Genomic DNA, 18484 nt, shown 5'->3' on the forward strand with positions numbered 1-18484 from the left:
GCTTTAGCTTTTTTGCAAACCGCTTTTGGATTTTCTCTGTGTATACAAAAAGGTGCCTTGCCTAAGTTAATTCACTGATGTTTATAATTAATAAAGAAATTATGCATTACCATTTAAAAGTTTGGAAGCACTATTTAAATCAGTGGGCAGCTGAAAATTTTTGACATTTACCAACTGTGGCATCCATGTACTTGATAGTCAGGATGGACTACTTGGTGTGGGTGTGTGGGTGCGGGTGCGTTTTCTTGTTACGAAAAATTACCGGTAGAAAACAAACAACATGTTTTATATTATTTATTTTATAAGTTTAATCTATTTCCGATAAACAGGAGTGCATTCCTTTATAAGGCCAAGCGCTGCATCCTCTAATACCATAATAATTTAGTTTTAATTATATATAGTTTTCTTTCTTTCCTCTGCTTGGCTTTTGGTTAGGAACCACACAGTCAAAGCTCCTCTGTTGGTTTTTTTCACATCTTCAGCTTGTCAAAAAACAATAAATTGATGAATGCAACTTGTCTCATGCTGACTGTAATGTCTAGCTAATACTTAACTTATCTGCATGTACGCTACAAAGAGTATTCTTTCTTACTACAATATTTCAGAGTTTTGAGTAGTGTATTAAGACTGTCAAAATCCTCAGCAGCGATGGCTCAAAAAGGAACCAGAGATGTGCATTTGCTCTGTTCCAGGAAGACCTGGCTGTTAGAACAGTCTCTTTCTTGATCTGTGTACTAACTTCACAACTGTCTGCTCATCATCAAAAAAATAAGAATTACATTTTAGGATGTGTCAAGGACATTAATGGCAGAATGCTTGTTGTTCCAGTAAAAAGCTTGAGAATTTCTGCTATTCATAGCCTTCTTTTCTGAGGCTTAGAGCAATGGACTGCTGTTCCCTTGAGGAGGAAGGAGCATGGAGAAGGTGTGGGGGGGGATGCAATCTGAGACAGGTCTAATGCTTCTCACCACAAAAGCACTGAGACTTTACACCAGTGAAGAAAAGCTTTAAAAATGGATCATTGACCTTTCCATCAAGGTCAATGAATTTAGAAAGAAGTGCATTAGATTGAAGAACATTATTCTACTTGAGGATTTCACAAACGTTATTTATACGATATTCCTTCGATTCTTGCAGAGATCTTGAATATTAAAGACTTCATATGCAATTTGGCAGTTTTAAATTACAGTATATTTCAATGTAATAAAAATAAAAAACAAAAAAAAAAATTTGGGGCAGTGCATCCAGCAATGACAGATTTATCTAGTAGATTTACCTGCCCTACTACAAAGATAAGATTCATAATGACTAAAAGACCATACCGGGAAATGGATTTCTAATGAAAGGTGAAGCCACTAATGTTTTCCCACTGCGTCAAATAAAAAAACTCATACATTGCTTGTCACTCGTCATGCAACGAGGATTCTCCTTTTTCTCTTATAATATTAAAAAAAAACAACAATTTAGATATTTAATGGCACACACGCCAAAAAGCACTTTTAGTAAATAATGAAAACCTACATTCTTTTACTGGAAAGGTGAGATGATTTTTAAGATCATGGCTAATCAAAGTATTTACTGGAACTTCCTTTTGCGTTGACGTTTGTAATATGAGGAAGGAGGAACTCTTTCGAATAAAAAAACAAAAAAAAACCCAGCAGGATGCGGCTCTTTTTTGTACTGAAGGATCATTCTTCAAAATTGATGGTGAAGTTTTGCATGGAATGGTAGATTACTGAATTCCTTGTTAAAAAAGTTCTATTAATGTACACTTCCCTAGGTTTTTATGCTGGCTGAGGTTTATCTTTGAATAAAATTACACCTTACTAACTCATTTCTGTTTTTACTTCTCACTTTGTAACACTTGTTGAACACATTTCCTTGATTTGAATTTCTCTCAAAGAATAAAATGAGAGCAATGCAACAACATTCAAGATAATGAAATGTTAGAAACAATTTAACAATTTTAATTACATGTGTTCATTGTGCTATGAAAAGTTTTATGCACTGAAATGCAAATGTACTTACAGTTTTCACTCTGTCAGGTGGATGTTTATTGTTTTGCACCAAATCTCATAAGATTTACTGTCTTGATGGTACCTCTACCCTTTTTTTATTAGGATTTTTAATGGCTACACAGTACAACGCTGTTTATTTTTTACACCTTAAAGATATACATGATCACCTCTCAGTCCACACGCACACGTGCATATGCATGCACACACATACAGACCCGTATGTGTTTTAGACTCGTGAACAAAGGAACTTGCAACTTTGCGAGCACTGCTGGCATCTGTGGTGCTTTGCAGCAGGAGTGTTGTTCTCTTTTCTGCATGCAAACAAGTCATTGCATTACTGCCCTCTTGTGATTAAACTAATGCATTACCAGAAATCACCAGGGAACACACAGAACAATTGACAGTTCAACCCAAAATATTTAATGTCTTATTACAGTAAACTATTTTTTATCAGGGCTTTCTAGGTAATCTTACAATACGATTATATTAATACTTTGTCAAAAATATTCAAGCACTAAAAACAGTCAAATCAGTATTGAATGTTCAGAATTGACCCAAAGGGGCATGTCAAACACAGAAACACTGTTTCAGAGTTCCTAGTGCTTAAAGCATGGTTTCATTAGTGGAGAATTCAGAAAGATATTACTCTGTGCCAAATGAAATTTGATCACATCAAGAATTGTAGGAGCATCCAGCTCTATGCTACTTTAAAATATAGTATTCATAAATCAAATTATTCAAAAATGAGGGGTTAATGAAACGTCCTCCCCTCATCTAACTAAATAAATAAAGTAAGTAAAACCTTCAACATCTGTGTCTTTTTATTTTTTTTTTATCTTTGCAGAATGTCAAGACCTTCTCATCTTCAGACAGCCTAGCGAAGGTCCAGGAGGTAGCAAGCTGGCTTTTAGAAATGAACCAGGATCTGCTGTCGGGGGGCAGCAGCAGCAGGCGGAGTCGGGGGCCCGGGGGTCCAGCAGTGCGAGGTAACACCTCCTCTACGACCCGGGCACCCCAGCAGGCGGCAGAAGAAGCCGACGAGGATGAGCACATTAACCGGGTTGTCGAGGAGGATGAGCAGTTGCAACAGAGGGTGAGGCCAGCTCATGCTTAGGAAACATTTCCCTTTTATGTAGGGGGAAGATTATAAAAAATGTGTTGATACTTGAAAGATTTATAACTATTTTGATAATGGTGGATTAAGTTTTCCCTAACATGTTAAAAAAAAAAACGTAGGGATCCTTCTTTATGAATATGAACTCAAGGAAATGCATAACTCTTTAATTGTGTTTTCTTGGGTTGGCCTGTAAAGAAACATCTCTACACGAGAGGCCTAGACTGCAGTCAACTGTGGTTTTTTTTATCTTATATTTCTCAGTTTAGTAAAATAAGTAATTAAATGAGTCGCTTTGATCTCACAGAATTCGATGGATGGCCTCACATCTAGCTCCAGAACAAAGTGATTTATATAAAGTCTTGGCAGAAGCCAGAAACGTTACCCACCCAACCTTAGGAGTTTGAGTAAACACAGCCCTTCACTGTCTTCTCAATGTGGGATCGTCTCTGCGTACAACTTTGTTCCAGAAGTGTTCTTGTTTTTTTTAGGTTCAACTTTGCAACCTTTTTCTGTTTTGATTCACAAACTTCTTTAAAAGCAGTCTTATATTCCTTTGAACTTTAAAACTTAATTCTCTTTAGGTGGTACTCAAAATATCATCTTTAGCATTGTTTTAACATCCTATAGCCTTAGAATTGAAAGGCATTTCACATAAGCATCCGCTGTTCTTTTCCTTTTCAAAGCCCGAGGTGTCCCAGGTTGATGGTGAGAGGGAGCAGCTTTGGGAGCCCAGCGAATCAGGAGCCAGCAATGGCCCTCAGGGAAACGAGGAGGTGGAGGAAGATGAAGGAGCCCCGCCAAACGAAGTGAACGGAGACGAAAAAGGAGCCAGGTGGATGTGGGGGACCGAACACAGACAGGTGAGAGGGCAGCCACCCCTCGAAGAGGAGGAGGAAGAAGAGGAGAACAACAACAACAGCAGCAGCCACCAAGAGGAGGATGAAACTGAGGAGAGGACAGAGGGAGGGGATGAACAAGGAAGGGACGAGAGGGGAGAAGGAGAGGAGGAAGAGGAGGAGGATGAGGAGGAGATGGACCAAGACAGCGATGAGTTTGAACATTCAGCAGAAAGCGAAAGGGAGGAGGAAGAGGAGGAGGAGGGAGGTGAAGGGGAAGAAGAGTTGCATCCCCCCTCTTTCGCGAACAGGGTTTCTGCCCCCAACAATCAGGACTCTAGATGTAAACCCCAAAGCCCTTCCAACAAGAAGGACAAGGTAAGACATCAACAAATCCATTTGTTTCCTTTATATATGGTCTCTCTTTGTAGCTGAGAAGTGTGAACTTTGTTTGGGGAAAATCACCGTTTACAATTTGCACCAAAAGGTTTTAAAGTATTTTTGTTTGAACACATTTCCATTCACATTCATTCATAATAATAAAACATATATGTGAAACACTTAGATGGAATGACTGAAACTGAAATTCCCACTGTATACTAGATTTATAGGTGATTGGCTCCATCTTGTGGCATAAGTGATACTCCTCAACAGTTCCTACTAAGAGCGTCTATTTTACTTGAAAACTTATAACTAGGGATCATAATTACTTTACCCTACACCAGTGAGGAAATCCAAAGAAAGATACTTTCAGAGCCTTGTTACAATTGGAGTTTGTGGCTTTCAGTCTATCGTTCGATGAGTGGGCATATTCGAAGAATTACAAGTGTTGGTGATTCTGCTGTAAAATAAGCATAAAGCGACGATATTTACTGGATATAACTTAGCCTGGGGAGAAAATATCAAATATAGGTAAAGTTGTGCATTTTTCCAGTTCCAATAATAGCAGTGAATTTTAAAGAAGCAGATTTGTTTTTATTCCCCTAAGATATCTGAGTCAAAGATCTTTTGAAAAGCAATGGTGGGATGATTTACATTCCTTAAATCTGTGGAATTAAGCGGATTTTAAGTTACAGTTTGTCTATTTATCTGAATAGACTTAAGTCTGAATAGACTACATTATTATTAATAGAAAGACCTGTTCTGAAAGGGATGTTTATTACACTGGCTCCTTACATGGCCTTTACAATGCTTTAATCCTTGGTTTCGAATGATATTTATGCCATTTAAAACTACTTATGCCAAAGCAGTCTGTCTATGTTGCTGTGAGTGTTTGTCACATTTCTGTGCCGTTTGTTTGCTTTGGCCCCTCTGTAGTCGTGTTTCAAGATGCAGGATTTGGCCACATAACACTTGGATGAAAGCAAGTACAAGCTTTTGGTTCTGGGAATTTTAGAAGATCCATCCCCCAGCCAACTTGACAAGCTTTACAAATATTCTCTAAAAATATTGTTATTGCAAAAAGGAACTCTGTGTCCTGTCACATGTTAATAATGTATAAAACCATCTATTTATCAGTGTTATTTTATTACAATTTGAAAAATCTTTCTAATCAATGTGTTTGAGTACAAATGTTCCATAACTTATGTTTTTAAGAGGTGTTTCAATGCTTTACTTGCAGTGTGGATGTTGCAGCCCCTTAAGCCCCACAAGGAGCCAATTGTCTGAAATCATTCACATTCCCCGTCATGTTTGTTTCCGATTCATGTTTTTTTTTTGTCCCTGAATCCTGACATATTTAAAGTCATTGCTTTCAATATTCTCCTGGTACGCTCACAAGAATTCAGATTTCATGTCTCATACATTTCATGACCAGCCACTGTAGAGGAGAAGTCAGGCCAACTTTTTAAAAATGCTTAAAAAACACATTTATCTTTATTCCAGATGTTGCATTTGCTTTTACCTTAATCAAGGAGCTGAATATCGTTTTTGGGAAAGCAGGAACATACATATATGTATAAATAAATAAATAAATATATATATATATATATATATATATATTTCTCTTATTGGGTGTTTGTATTCTATAGAACTGTCATTGTAATGTCATTCTAGACTGCAGTGTTTTTTAGGGATTACTCAATCTGAATCGATCCAAACTTAATACATCAGTAATCAATCCATAAAAGTAGAGATTGATCTTCTTTGCCTTTCCTTTTCTGGTGACCTAACACGTAATAGCAGTAAAGCCAAAGTCTGCTAGCTTGATGCAACGTATAATGGAAGTTCCCTTAGGACAGTTAACGCTCTGCCGACATAAATATACATTGCTGACTTAATGAACAACTTTATATACTCACAGGCATGAATATTCCAAACTCCTTTAAAGCAAAACTTTTTTAAAGGTAAATCTGTGGTGTAAAGCTCTCTTTTGTTTTCTTTGCTCAAATCTTTTGGAAGAAAGTGTAATGCTATAACGAGAGCTCCACCTAGTGGGCAAACTGAAACGCCCTCCAGTACACGCAGATCATTTACTGGGTAATATGAGGCAGTTTAGAGCTTTTACAGTGTTAATGACCTGCACATTTTTGTTGGAGTTTCTCCTTTTTCAGAAACCATGTAACGCTGTTTGGTGTTAACAATCTCATTAGTTTATTATTTCACTTATACATTTTACAGGATGTGAACTGTATTAAATGAACATGAACATCTTCTAAACATATATAAAGTATTAATGCATTTCTATATAAATATGTCTGAATGTGTGAATCAAATCGAATTGAATCGATTGGATTGAAAGGGAAAAAAGCGTATCGATCTAGGCTCTGGTGAATTGAATCTGATTGGTTCTAGAAATTATTGGTAATACCCAGTGTTTTGACTTCATTTAAATGAATTTTACTTGAGATGAAGATGTTTGTTGACTAATACTAACAATTAAGTTGGGCTACAATTGCTATTTTCCCCTTTTGCTTTTTTTCATTTTTTACAGTACAACACCCTTGTATTTACTGTAATTATACACAACACCAAGCCTGCAAAAACCACAGTTTATCCCAGATTGCTTTTATACCTCAGCGTTCCTAATGTTGAAAATACATGTTTTGTTTGGAGTTGATTTTTTTTTTTGCGATGTAGCACATTCTTGTACCAAGCCAATGTGGGGGATGTGTTTTACCTTCCCATTTTTGTTTTTTTGGTATTTTGGTGCATGTAACAACATTCCGTCCATCTTGTTAAGGAAATTTGTCTTTAGTTTTTTGCAGAAATTGCTCATAACTTGAAGAAAAGGTGATGTTTTAGTGGAGGTGATCACGTCTGAGCAGACTGGAATAGCCTGTCTTTCTCGTGGCCTGGTGGCTCCAAGATTAGTCTGCAAGCTCAAGTAACCTACACACGCTCTGGAATGTGTCCGAAACGAGCAGCTGCACAATATAATATTGTATTGTTTATTTTGCGTATGACCTGCAAAAACATTTTACAGTTGAAAAATCTCATTCGAAAATGTGAGTACCGGTATTTGATTCAAAGTAATACCACAGAAGCATATGTAGTATTTAGAATATATTTTTACCGTCACGGCATGCTCAACAGTTGGGAGTAAATAGAAAAGACCTTGTGTGCACATTGTGTTGGCATGAAACGTGTGCACAAAGTAGTGTGCTCCTGAACAATATAAAGTTGGTCGTTTCTGTATAAGCACTTGCTCACATTATTTTTTTTAATGTTGCATGTGCTGTGCATTGCTTAACTTGGTTTTTCTGGTGTACAGAAGCCTTAAAGTTTATTAATTAGAAAATTAAAGTTGTAATTTTCATAAAACTGTTTTGTTTAAGTAGGAAGAGATAGATGGATAGATCTTTATTTGTCCTTATCACAAGTACAATAAAATTAAAAGTGCTTCCTGGTCGGTGCAACATTCATTCCTTAAGAACAACCCCTGGCAAAAAAAACTTACTACTAAAAATAATAAATGATGCCTAAAAACACATAAAAAGGGGTTCAATATGTGTTAACATTGTTAAAAAAATGTAACAATTGATAAATGTGGCCCCAGAAAATACTGGTTATTGTTGAATGGATTTCACAGGTCAACAGTCCTTTTTAGACTAATCTGGATTCAAGTCTTTTGGGTTTGATAAGAGACATAAAGGTGTTTAAATCAGTGAATTTGGTTAAAGGAAAAACAAAAAAAAACCTTTCATTGCCACTGTAGCTAAATGGGATAGACAAATGGACGTCCATCCAATTCAATTCTGTTCAAAGGAATTCCTGATTAGGTGCATTAGTGACACATTCTAACCATAGACAACTGGGATCTCCTCCTGAAATAACCTAGACCTCTTTGCTAACATAACCAAATAATTGGCATTCCCTAACACATTGGTGCATGGAAGAGTAAGAGAAAGTTGCCCATAAATCTAACCTCAGCTTCAGCACCTCTGGTGACCTGTGGGATTCAGATGGAGATGTACTGAGCAGTTCTTTTTCCTTAAATGTTGTTCATGGGATAAACCTAAACTAAGCCTGGATATAGCCATCTGTACGTTGGGAGGAGTGGGGTCACAGGCCGACCACAATGAGGAAGCTCCTTGGGCTCTGTGTCCTGACGCACATTCCACCACCGAGGAGGGGGGTTCATAGAGCAGATTCCACAGTGACTCTCTGAGGGGGGTGAGACTGAGCTGGTCCATCCTCTTTCAGGCCCTGACATCAGCTGTTCTCTCTGGCTTCAGGGCAAAAGTGACCTCACAGCCTCGAGTCACTTTAAAGGGAGCCAGTCGGTGAGGAGCAAAGTGTGAATAGGCAGGAGCAAGTGTAGTTTTAATACGTCTGCAAAACCGAGATTCAGAAATACCTTTTTATTTTCTTAAGAACGGCTTTCCACTCGCAGCTGTAGCTCTTTAAGTTCTAGAACCTCCTGGGACATGATCCATTAGATAACGAATTTTGCAATGCTTCGGCATTGCTATATTCCCCGCTTCTCATCGACGGGTGCCCAGAAAAAGATGCCAAATGTTGCCTGTGGGAAAGAGAAGCCTTTGCATGTGCCGCTGGGTAGCCAAGCGCTCAGCCAGGCTGAGCCCAAGGAGGTCGCCCCTGAATCGCTCCCCTCGCAGAGAGTTCTCAAGATCTTTAGCATCAACATCATCGCCCAAGGTTTGCCTTTCTGCCGCAGACGGGTGAGTCTTTTCCACCCGCAGGCGATCACGCCGCACTCTGGTTTCAACTTAATGACCTAACCCCAAAATGTTAAAGGTCATCGTATTCTCCTTTTTTTTTCATTGTGCTTTAAAACTTGACATGTAGTCTTTACAAACTGGAAATGTATCAGATTAACAAGTTTGAAATGATTGACAGACATTTTTATTTTACTTTGTCAAAAAAAAATAAAAATTATTTTAAAATGAAAGAACCCATAAAATCTCCCATTGTCTTAAATTTCAAAAACACACGGAAAGATGATTTTAATGTGTGACGCTGTTTGTAGCAAATGTAGAGCTTCAACTTTTAAAAAAGGTTGTGAGCAACCACCCTATTTAAAGGGTAATGCCTTTTAGATGACGCTGCTCACATGCACAAACTTTTAAAAAAAAATCTCTGCTTGCTCATTTGTTGAACTTTGTAGAGGAGATCCAGTTCGCTTGACTGTTTTTAGTCGTTTTTAACATAATAAATTTAGAAACACTGTGACCATTAGGGACGTCGAGGCATATCTGCAGCAAAATGGACGGCCTAACATGTGGCGGAGGAGTGACTCTGCCCATTTCCTTTCAGCTGAATTATAGAAAAATAGAAAGACTTGAAATAAATAAGATTGAAAGGGTCTTCCCCAGAAGAAATAGTACTTAAAATAGGCTTGTGTTCAATTTATGTAGGAATTTAAGTCACACCTCCAAGTTAATTAAAAAGTTGGCATTTTTATTTGTAATCAATTCATATCATACTCATGAAAGCTGAAAAGCAGTTATTTAATTTAGTAATGAATATTTAGACATTTTCAGCACCTAATAAACTATATATTTTGCCTCAGTTCATGTTTGGAAAGTCATTTCATGTACATGTTGAGGCTGGCTCTAGCAGCAAGAAAAGGGATGGTTTTTAAAACATGCCCTGAATGAATTTGCTTGTGGCCATTTGACTTTAAAATACATATTTGACACTTTCAGTCTCCCGTAACTGAAGACCTTAATGATGCAGCATTGAATCTGAGCTGCCGTTTCCATTTTAAGGTCTGTTTGTTTACTCTGTGCAGTAGGACCTGCCCTACAGTCCTTAACATTTGTCTTTTTTTTTTTCATTGTCCTATCAGAACCTTTAATAAAAATGCATTACTGCATTACTTTGCAGACACTTAAAAGGTACTAAATAATTGATTCAAATATTTAACCAAGGTTATAGGAGTGGCAGTTAGCTTTGCAGTGGTAATTAATGACTTAATATTGCATTATAAATAATCCAAAAAGCATAGATGTTTTGTATGTAGTTTTGAAAAATTGAGCGGACGTTTTTGTATGTTCTGGTGGTCAGGTCTTTTTTTTTTAATTTCTTTTAACAGAAACAAATGTATAAATGCTAAATGTTGCTTTTCATACATTGCTTTAATTTGTCTCACTCTCAATGCTGCATTTTAAATAAGATTTTGATGTAATATATGGCAATTCTGATGCTCTGATGCCGTTTTGTTTCCAAAACGTCTGATGTAGATTGAATATTCAAAGCTACAGCTTGTCAAATCCTCATTTCGTCCATTAAACCTTTAGGAATCTCAACATTGACGATATTATGTGTCGGTCCTGGTGGGATTTATAAATTGTAACCGGATGCTTTTTCCTGACCAAGAAAGCGCCCTGTATTTCCGATGGCCAGAGAAGGCGTCCAGCTGTTTGCAGAAGATTGCAATGTAGATACATAGACCATTAACAGCAGGTCATTTTAGCTGCTGCACAACTTTGTCACCCACCACACCCTGCACTGCAGGCCTATTTAGTAAGGCAATCTGGACTTGCCCATAGCAGCTATGCATGTGCAAGCAGCCATCAGCAAGATGCATTTGCTATTAGAGCAGGTGCTGGGGGTGCATGGCATCTTTCTTTAGCAACTTCCCTGCAGCCGCTGGGTTTCCTTTATGCCGTCAACAGATAAAAATCATTCAAAGCACAACAGTGTGATAATTTTGCGCTTTTCTGGTTTGGGTCTTTTTTTGTTTTGTTTAAGATTAGTTCAAATTTCCCTTTATGTTGCTGGTATCGCGTTGACACAGACCGTTTCCATTCAAAGTCTCAACAATTTAGCAGTTTGCAGACAAGAGCATTAAAGGACAGTAATGCTTTGCTTCAAGATGAACAATGCATTTTTAGAAACCAGTAAATCCCTTTTTACCTTTTTCATTTTATTGATGAGATTTGAGACAGACATTTATTTTTACATTGCAAAAACACGCCTTTTATAACCCAGTTAGTCTTTCAGACTCTGCACAAATATAATATAACAATTACATTTTGATTGCATTTTGCATTACCGGTAGTTAAAAATGTACTCCTCATCCTCTTCACAACTATCAATATTTTCAAGTCTGTGCTTAAATGCACGTACTAAGGTCGTGCTCGCTTTTGCACCCAGTTAGACGTTCATGGCAGGAATGTGAAAACTGATAGGACACGCTACCTCAGTAGATCATGCTCCTGTGAGGTCAGATGATCTGATAGAGGCTCAAGTGTTTTTACCTTTACTTTTTAATGTCAGAAAAAAAGTTTTGTCCCTCCCTGAATCACTTTTAGACATTTACATTGAGGTTATTTTACCACCATCATTCTATATAAAACAGAATTGATTTCTCTGCTCTTTTTCTAAAGCATCATGTTGCAAATTTAGTCAATATTCTTTTATCTATGCATATTTCTGACAATCAGAGAACTGCTGACAATTTTAAAGTCTGTAAAGTAAAATTCAGTTGTTGGATCCTTACAAAGCTCTACCTATTTTTTTTACAGTCGGAGGTGTAGATTAACATCTGATTTTAAGGAAACAAACCTAAATTATTACAAGTAGAACTCCTTGTTTATGTCAGATAAAATGACTAGAAGCAGCTGTGATAACTGGCTCTTTTCTGTTGACAAGTGTTATAAACAAACTTCCCCGATGGCATCACGCAACTTCAAAGTCACAACTAGGCCTTTTAAGTATTTTTTATTTCATAGATGGTAAGCCAAATGTATAATATTTGATGTCATGACGTGAAACGGAACAATCTTTCAATATTTTATTTCTTCTTCCCTTCCTGATGCAATGTACCGTAATGCGCTGAAGGAAGATGGCAATAAGCCATAGCTTGGTTTCCTGCAACTGTTGAACAACTTAACAAAAATAGACGCAGAATTCCTTTTGCTATTTTCTGTTGGGACTTTTGCTTTTCCCTTAAGATTTAATGGAATCATTTGGAATGGAACTTGGCATTCTTGTTGTAAGTTAAACAAAATGTTTGTTTTGTTTCCGAGAAACAGGAATAAAAGTTGTTAAACTTTTTACACCTTTTTATTTTTCCCTCCAATAGACTATTGTGGTTTAAAATGACAGGGGGAAAGTTTGCTGATTCCGTCCTCTTCATTCAAGCATGACTGTGTCCTAAAGTAAGGATAGTGCGCCACAGGAGACTGAATTCATCGCCCTTGGGCTTCAAATAACACAGTGGGAACGCATCTCTCTCTGGCTATTCTAAGAAGCAGTCTCTATCTAGAGCATGTAGATTTGGTCAGTCAGTAAAGCAGCGCTGAAAACCTTGTGTTGGTCCCATTTGCATCCGGACAAAAGATAACAATGGCACAAATGATTAGTATGGATTGAGTCAAACAATTTTTTGGTTGTACTTTTAAAATGTTTTTTCTGTCCTTTGTTCACTTTTTTTCCTATTAATTATCAATATATATATATATATATACACTCATGATTGAATGACCTCACACTTGACCAAAATACCTCCTGAATTATAACTGATGGTAAACACTTTGATGGAATAATGTTGATGTGTTTTCCATATCCCATAGACCTTATGTCAGTGAAGCTTAGCTGCTGCAGGGCTGCCTAGGGGCACCGAGTCTTCCCACCATGTTGAACAGGAACTGAGAAAAAATTGAGAGTCTCCACTAAAAAGTGTCATAACTTCTTAAATTTATCTTACTCCAATAATGTCCCTTTTACATAAAAGTCTGAGGATTTCTCTTCCACTTAAATTTTTTCAAATTCTCATGTTCTACTAAAAGTTTGGAAGCTACTTTTGTTCAAGTTTACATAGTTTTATTTTACAGTTTGAAAGCTAAACTACATGTTTTATAAAATATTATCATATAGTAATACAGATCCCCCCCCAAAAAATAAATAAATAAGACAAACGAAAAGCCGTGCTGGTATTTTAAAATGACTTAATCGAGACAAAAATGATCTGGTTTCCATTAAGAATTGATCTGGTAGTTCAGGTTTAGTGTTATTGCACTTTGAAACTGCATGGGCAAACTACTACCGGTAAATAGTTTTGATTTGGATCAACAAGTACACATATACCATTGTTTTCCATAAAAATTCAATTAAATATAGATCTAATTGATACCATTTTTGTTGGCTAAAAACTCTTCATAATCAAACTAGTAATTTAATTTTACAAAGGTCAAACTTTCATTTATAAATTTTGAATTATTTATAAGAAAGTTACAGAAAAGCCTTGTTTTTCCCTCACATAAAAATGTATATCTGGATTTGATGTATCAATTGTGCTTTCTCTGGGAAAGTGGGTTTGTTCTCTTGTCTCTTTGTGTTATTGGTTTGTGTCAATTCAAATGCACATAAACTTAAGAAAGTTTATATTATAATTTGAATTTATCTTTTGTGCATTATTTTTAAGTGTTTGATAGTTGAAATGATGAGCCAATAATGGCAGCAGTGCTAATGATAAGAAATGTGTAAATGGGCTTGAGTTCTTTAGGGTTTTCCCTTTAGTTTTAACCTAAATCTTTGACACATTTAGGAGTAGTGGTCTAATCTTTTCTCTAAAAGTGTGCCAATCTTTGCCAAGAGTCCACTCTGGGGTTTTTTAAGTTCCCTGGACACTTCAGCAAAGAAGTGCACCTCCAGTATAGAGACACATGTCGATTTTCTACAGTTACATGTCTAAAAGTCACTTTAAAGTCATATTGGCTTCTTGTTTTTTAACGCACGCCTTAGATTAATGCTAATTTAGGCACATGTAGTTGCTTAGATTTATATATGTATATATATTGGTTTTTTTGGCAAAAAAAAAAATTCTTGATCAAACGCTGTATCCCTGTAAACACTTTTGTATACTTGATCATTCCTTCCACTCTCACCTTCAAGCTTCAGGCCACAATACTCACAGTGTCCAAATTTAGCCAAGCGAATTGAACAAACCTCACATGGTCCCCTTAGTGGCGGGTATGAAGGAGCAGCACGCCAACTGATACAGGCATTGATCGTAGCGCTCAAGAGGAAAATGTATACAGGCTTTACATGTCAGTTGTAAACATAAAAGCTTAATGTATCAGAGTAGGGAAAAATGAATTCTTTTCAGAACTGTCATAAGGGAAATTTCTGGGTTTGAAGATTTCAATGTTTTCATTTCCATTGACCCTGTTAGTAAAAAAAATGCATACATATATACATTATCACATAAATATATAATGTAAAATGTATAAAGTGACCATTGTTTTCCTTCCTTCTTGATTGTTGCCCTTCAGAAAAGCCATTCAGCCTTGATTTTTGAAGTGCTCTGCTTGCTAGAATCTGTTCATCAGTGCACACTCCATGTGAATGAATAGCTGACTGGCTGTAACTGATGCGATCGTCTGCATACTTTGTCTAATCTGTGTGCGGGCCCTGCAGCCTGAGTCGGTGTGTGGTCTCTGTCACTCTAATGTGCTCTTGTGGTGTCCTGCAGTGATGTCTACACACTTACTGTGGTCAAGTATTTCCCATAATGTCTATGTCATGAGGTCTAGAGATGTTTTTCTTTTGTCCACCTCTCTGCTGTGTCGGGTGAAGCCTCGAAAGACGGAAAAACGGTCCAGGAAATAATCGTATAATAAATCTAAACTTCATATAAACTTAAGTAAGATTATCTATTTTTTCTTCAGCATCCTAACATCCTATGTGAATACAGTGCTAAGGCTCTGGGCATTTGTAATATATCAATTACCAAACTAGAGATGTGTCCTTTGTGAAGCTGTTTTTCCTGTGCAGCTGTTAGTGGGGAAATAAACCGTGTTTGTGTATCCATGCAACCTAATTTATCATCTGACATTGATTAGCATTGTACACATGAGAGAAAATAGGATAGCTGCCAAGTTTACCATCCATATTTATAATTTCCTCATGTTATAAATGACCTTGGGCGTGTTGAATTGTATCAGTGCTGTCAAGGAACACAGTATTCAGACCAGAAATAGAAATCTGTTTTGAACCCCAGAGAGACATGTTGCTGCAGGTAACCGTCATAGGAATGAAATATGATCAAAGGGTGGAAGTATTAATGTGCATCAATGAGTTCAGAGGTTTGTCACATTCCAAACTCCGTTTCAAGGATGGCTCCTTCTACTCTAGCAGCCATTGTTTGATCGTAAGTCACAGGGTTGGTTGTGTAAACAACAGAAAATAACACAGACAATACAAATGAAGCCTAAAGGAAATATGCGTGGGTCCTTGATTAACCTCTTCACATCTACACATGTGCCCTAAAGTGCTGGTAGGCTTCTATTAGGGAAAGAGAAATAAATCTCAAAATTTAAGATCCCAAAAGTATCAACATATAATTAAAAATCAATAGATGAGAAAGCAAACAGTTAATTATTCGTTTTTGTTTAAAATTCATTTAAAAAAATGAAAAAGGATGAAAAAGGCCAAAACAATAGTAAGCTGAACTTAACGTTTTGTTGCATAAACCATTTCTGCAACTGTCAATGAGACTTCTGTCTATTGGTAATTAGGTCCACTCCTCATAAACATAATGCTGTTGTTGTCTCAGGGTATAAAGGGGGGCCTTCTCCAGATGGTATGTTTCATCTCCTCCCACAGATGTTCAACAGGAATTTAGATCAGGTCTTCCATGAGGCCACTTCTGAATAGTATGACGCTTTATTCTTGAGCATTTTGGGGGGATTTGTTTTGACCCAAACAGCAATGGATCTGCTGTACCTTCACCTTTTGAGTTCATCTATAATGTGGAGTAGTACTCATTCCGTTAGTCTGTGATCAATTTTCCTCTTCCAGTCGCATCTAGGGATGTTGGCTTCTGTTCTATGAGCCTCAAACGTCTGAATAATATTTACAGCTGCAGTCACAGGAACAATAAGCTGCTTTGAGATGGTCTTTTAGCCTTTACCTTTAATTTTACTTTTCTTTCTGATCTCTTAATAAAATGATTTCCTGTTTCATGGTCAATGTGGCAGGGCTCGACATAGCCATTTGTCCGCTGGCCCGGTCCTGTTTTTCGAGCAGTGCGGACCACAAGACTTTACTTTTCACTTGTCCGCTCGGGCCACTAAAATATCTAACGGTTTATATATTCTTCACCTTTTTCAATAAAGTAAATTTTGCGAAAACGTGTAGATTTACCTCGTCTTCATAATTTAGTTTTTCTGCTAGTCCTGTGTTCAGACTTCAAGGGTTTCTATGGGAAACCTTTGATCACTTCTCCTTCTCTCCCGCCTGCGCGCGCTCGGCTTTCACTGCCGAGCACCACGCGGCACGCGCTCACTACTTTTTTTCCCCAAACTTTATTGAATGTAACAATTCAATACAAAACAATGTTAAACAGCAACAACGAAGGAACAAGCCAGTGGGTTATTATTACATTTGATTATAAATCCGACACCGTCACTGAAGAGAGACTGAAGCATGTCAGAGATGTGGAAGACATGGCAGGAATAGATAGGAATATGTTGGATGGGTATAATTAGTAGTATGGACAGCAAGATATTTAATGAATGCATTGAAGATGAAACTGTATCCACTAAGCTTTAAGATGAATGTCAAAGAATCAAAGGCAACTCCAAATACCTGAATCTCAGACTCAAATGCAGTAGAATGTTAAACTACTTAATTTTGTTTTTCTTTACAACACTGTAAGCAGTAAGTATTTCTAGTTAGCTGAATGATCTCAGTTAGACCTGCACAATATGAGGAAAACTCGCGATATGCGATATCAGAGATTAAAATTGCAATAACGATATAATTTGCGGTATATAAACAAACAGCAAAATAACCAAATAACCATTCCCAGTTTAAAAATTATACTCCAAATGACCCACGTTGACATAGGTTACAAACATCTAACATAACAGGGCTCCATCTGATTGGTCAACAATGTGAAGGCGTCCATCCGATCGGTCAAATGCATTAAGGGATTTATTTGATTCGTTAAATGGTTCAAGCTGCCATTAGATTGTTTTAACACATTTAAGGTTTATGATTTATTGCCATATTTGCCATTAGAAGCACCATGAAAACTTCTGAACTAGTGTTACCTACTACACTGCAGTGCTCTCTTCAAAACATCTGAAACAGACTAGAGCAGATTTAAGTTTGATATGGTCTATTTTCAGTCATTGAAAAGTGTAGAAATAAGTGATGTCACCAGAATGCACCAAATTGTACCATATTAAAAGTTTCCGGGGGGGCATGCCCCCAGACCCCCCTAAAGTTGCAAGCACCTGCGGAGCGGCGGGTCCCGCTATGCGCGGTGTCGGGCCAGTAACTTTCAGGCAGGGCCAGTAAGTTTCAAAAACTACTGGCCCTGTGGGCCAGTGCAAATTTCTGGGCTATGTCAACCCCTGTGTGGCATCATCACCATTTAATTAATTAAGCTTGACTAGTTGATTATTGCTTTGTGGACATGTGATGCTAACCAGAGGACACACCTTAGTTTACCATATCTAACGTGTTTGAAGAGGTGCCATGATTCTTTTTCACATTGGTTTAATTTCTTTTTTTTTTTTTTAAATCTTTTAAAATAAAATGTCAACAATATTCTGTTTATAGTTACTTATTCAGTTCTGTTTCAGTGGTAAATGTGGAACTTTTTTTGTTAACACAAAGTACCAACAACATTTTTGTGATTGTTGCATTCATGGTCATTTAAACAATGTAGGTAATGGAGCTGTCTTGAAATCATTGTTTATTTAAAGTGGTGGCAGTTCAGAATGTCTTTCATCAAATCTCATTCTTAGGGAAAGAACTTATTTTTTTAGGGTAACTTTAAACATTCAAAAGTTTAACATACTTTTTAAAAGGGAAATAACATTTTAAATATAAACTAAATATGTTATCATAAGTGTTTCCTATAAACAGATGTTTTCAGCTATCACTTATAGAGAACAAACTACTAAACCTGCTGCCACTAAGAGACCTTTATTAATAAAACCCTCATGTCCACAGATAAATTACTTTTATTTGTTTGTTGTCTGCTAAAAACATTTTTTGACTGTTGGAGAAATTATTTTAAAGGCTTACTTTTCATCATGCCTTTATGGTGTTTTGGTTAAAATGATCGCGGCGCTCATTAATCAAGT

The 18484-nt window shown here is 36.9% G+C and overlaps 1 protein-coding gene across 2 annotated transcripts in view; it reads left to right on the plus strand.

Moving 5' to 3' along the window:
- The window catches only part of LOC101155087 (F-box/WD repeat-containing protein 7), an 84405-nt gene that overhangs the window by 21447 nt on the left and 44474 nt on the right, over positions 1–18484 (plus strand). The window contains exons 2-3 of one of the 2 annotated variants that reach the window (XM_023957727.2): positions 2863–3111; positions 3819–4349. In XM_023957727.2, the coding sequence (XP_023813495.2) occupies positions 2932–3111; positions 3819–4349 (711 nt within the window). In that variant the 5' untranslated portion in view covers positions 2863–2931. Of the gene's footprint in view, positions 1–2862; positions 3112–3818; positions 4350–8645; positions 9095–18484 lie in introns of those variants that run through there. The other variant, XM_023957729.2, reaches the window with a different exon arrangement.

This window comes from Oryzias latipes, assembly GCF_053564925.1.
Source record: "Oryzias latipes strain Hd-rR chromosome 1 unlocalized genomic scaffold, Olatipes_Hd-rR_3.1 chr1_Y".
In the NCBI taxonomy this organism is placed as follows: domain Eukaryota; kingdom Metazoa; phylum Chordata; class Actinopteri; order Beloniformes; family Adrianichthyidae; genus Oryzias; species Oryzias latipes.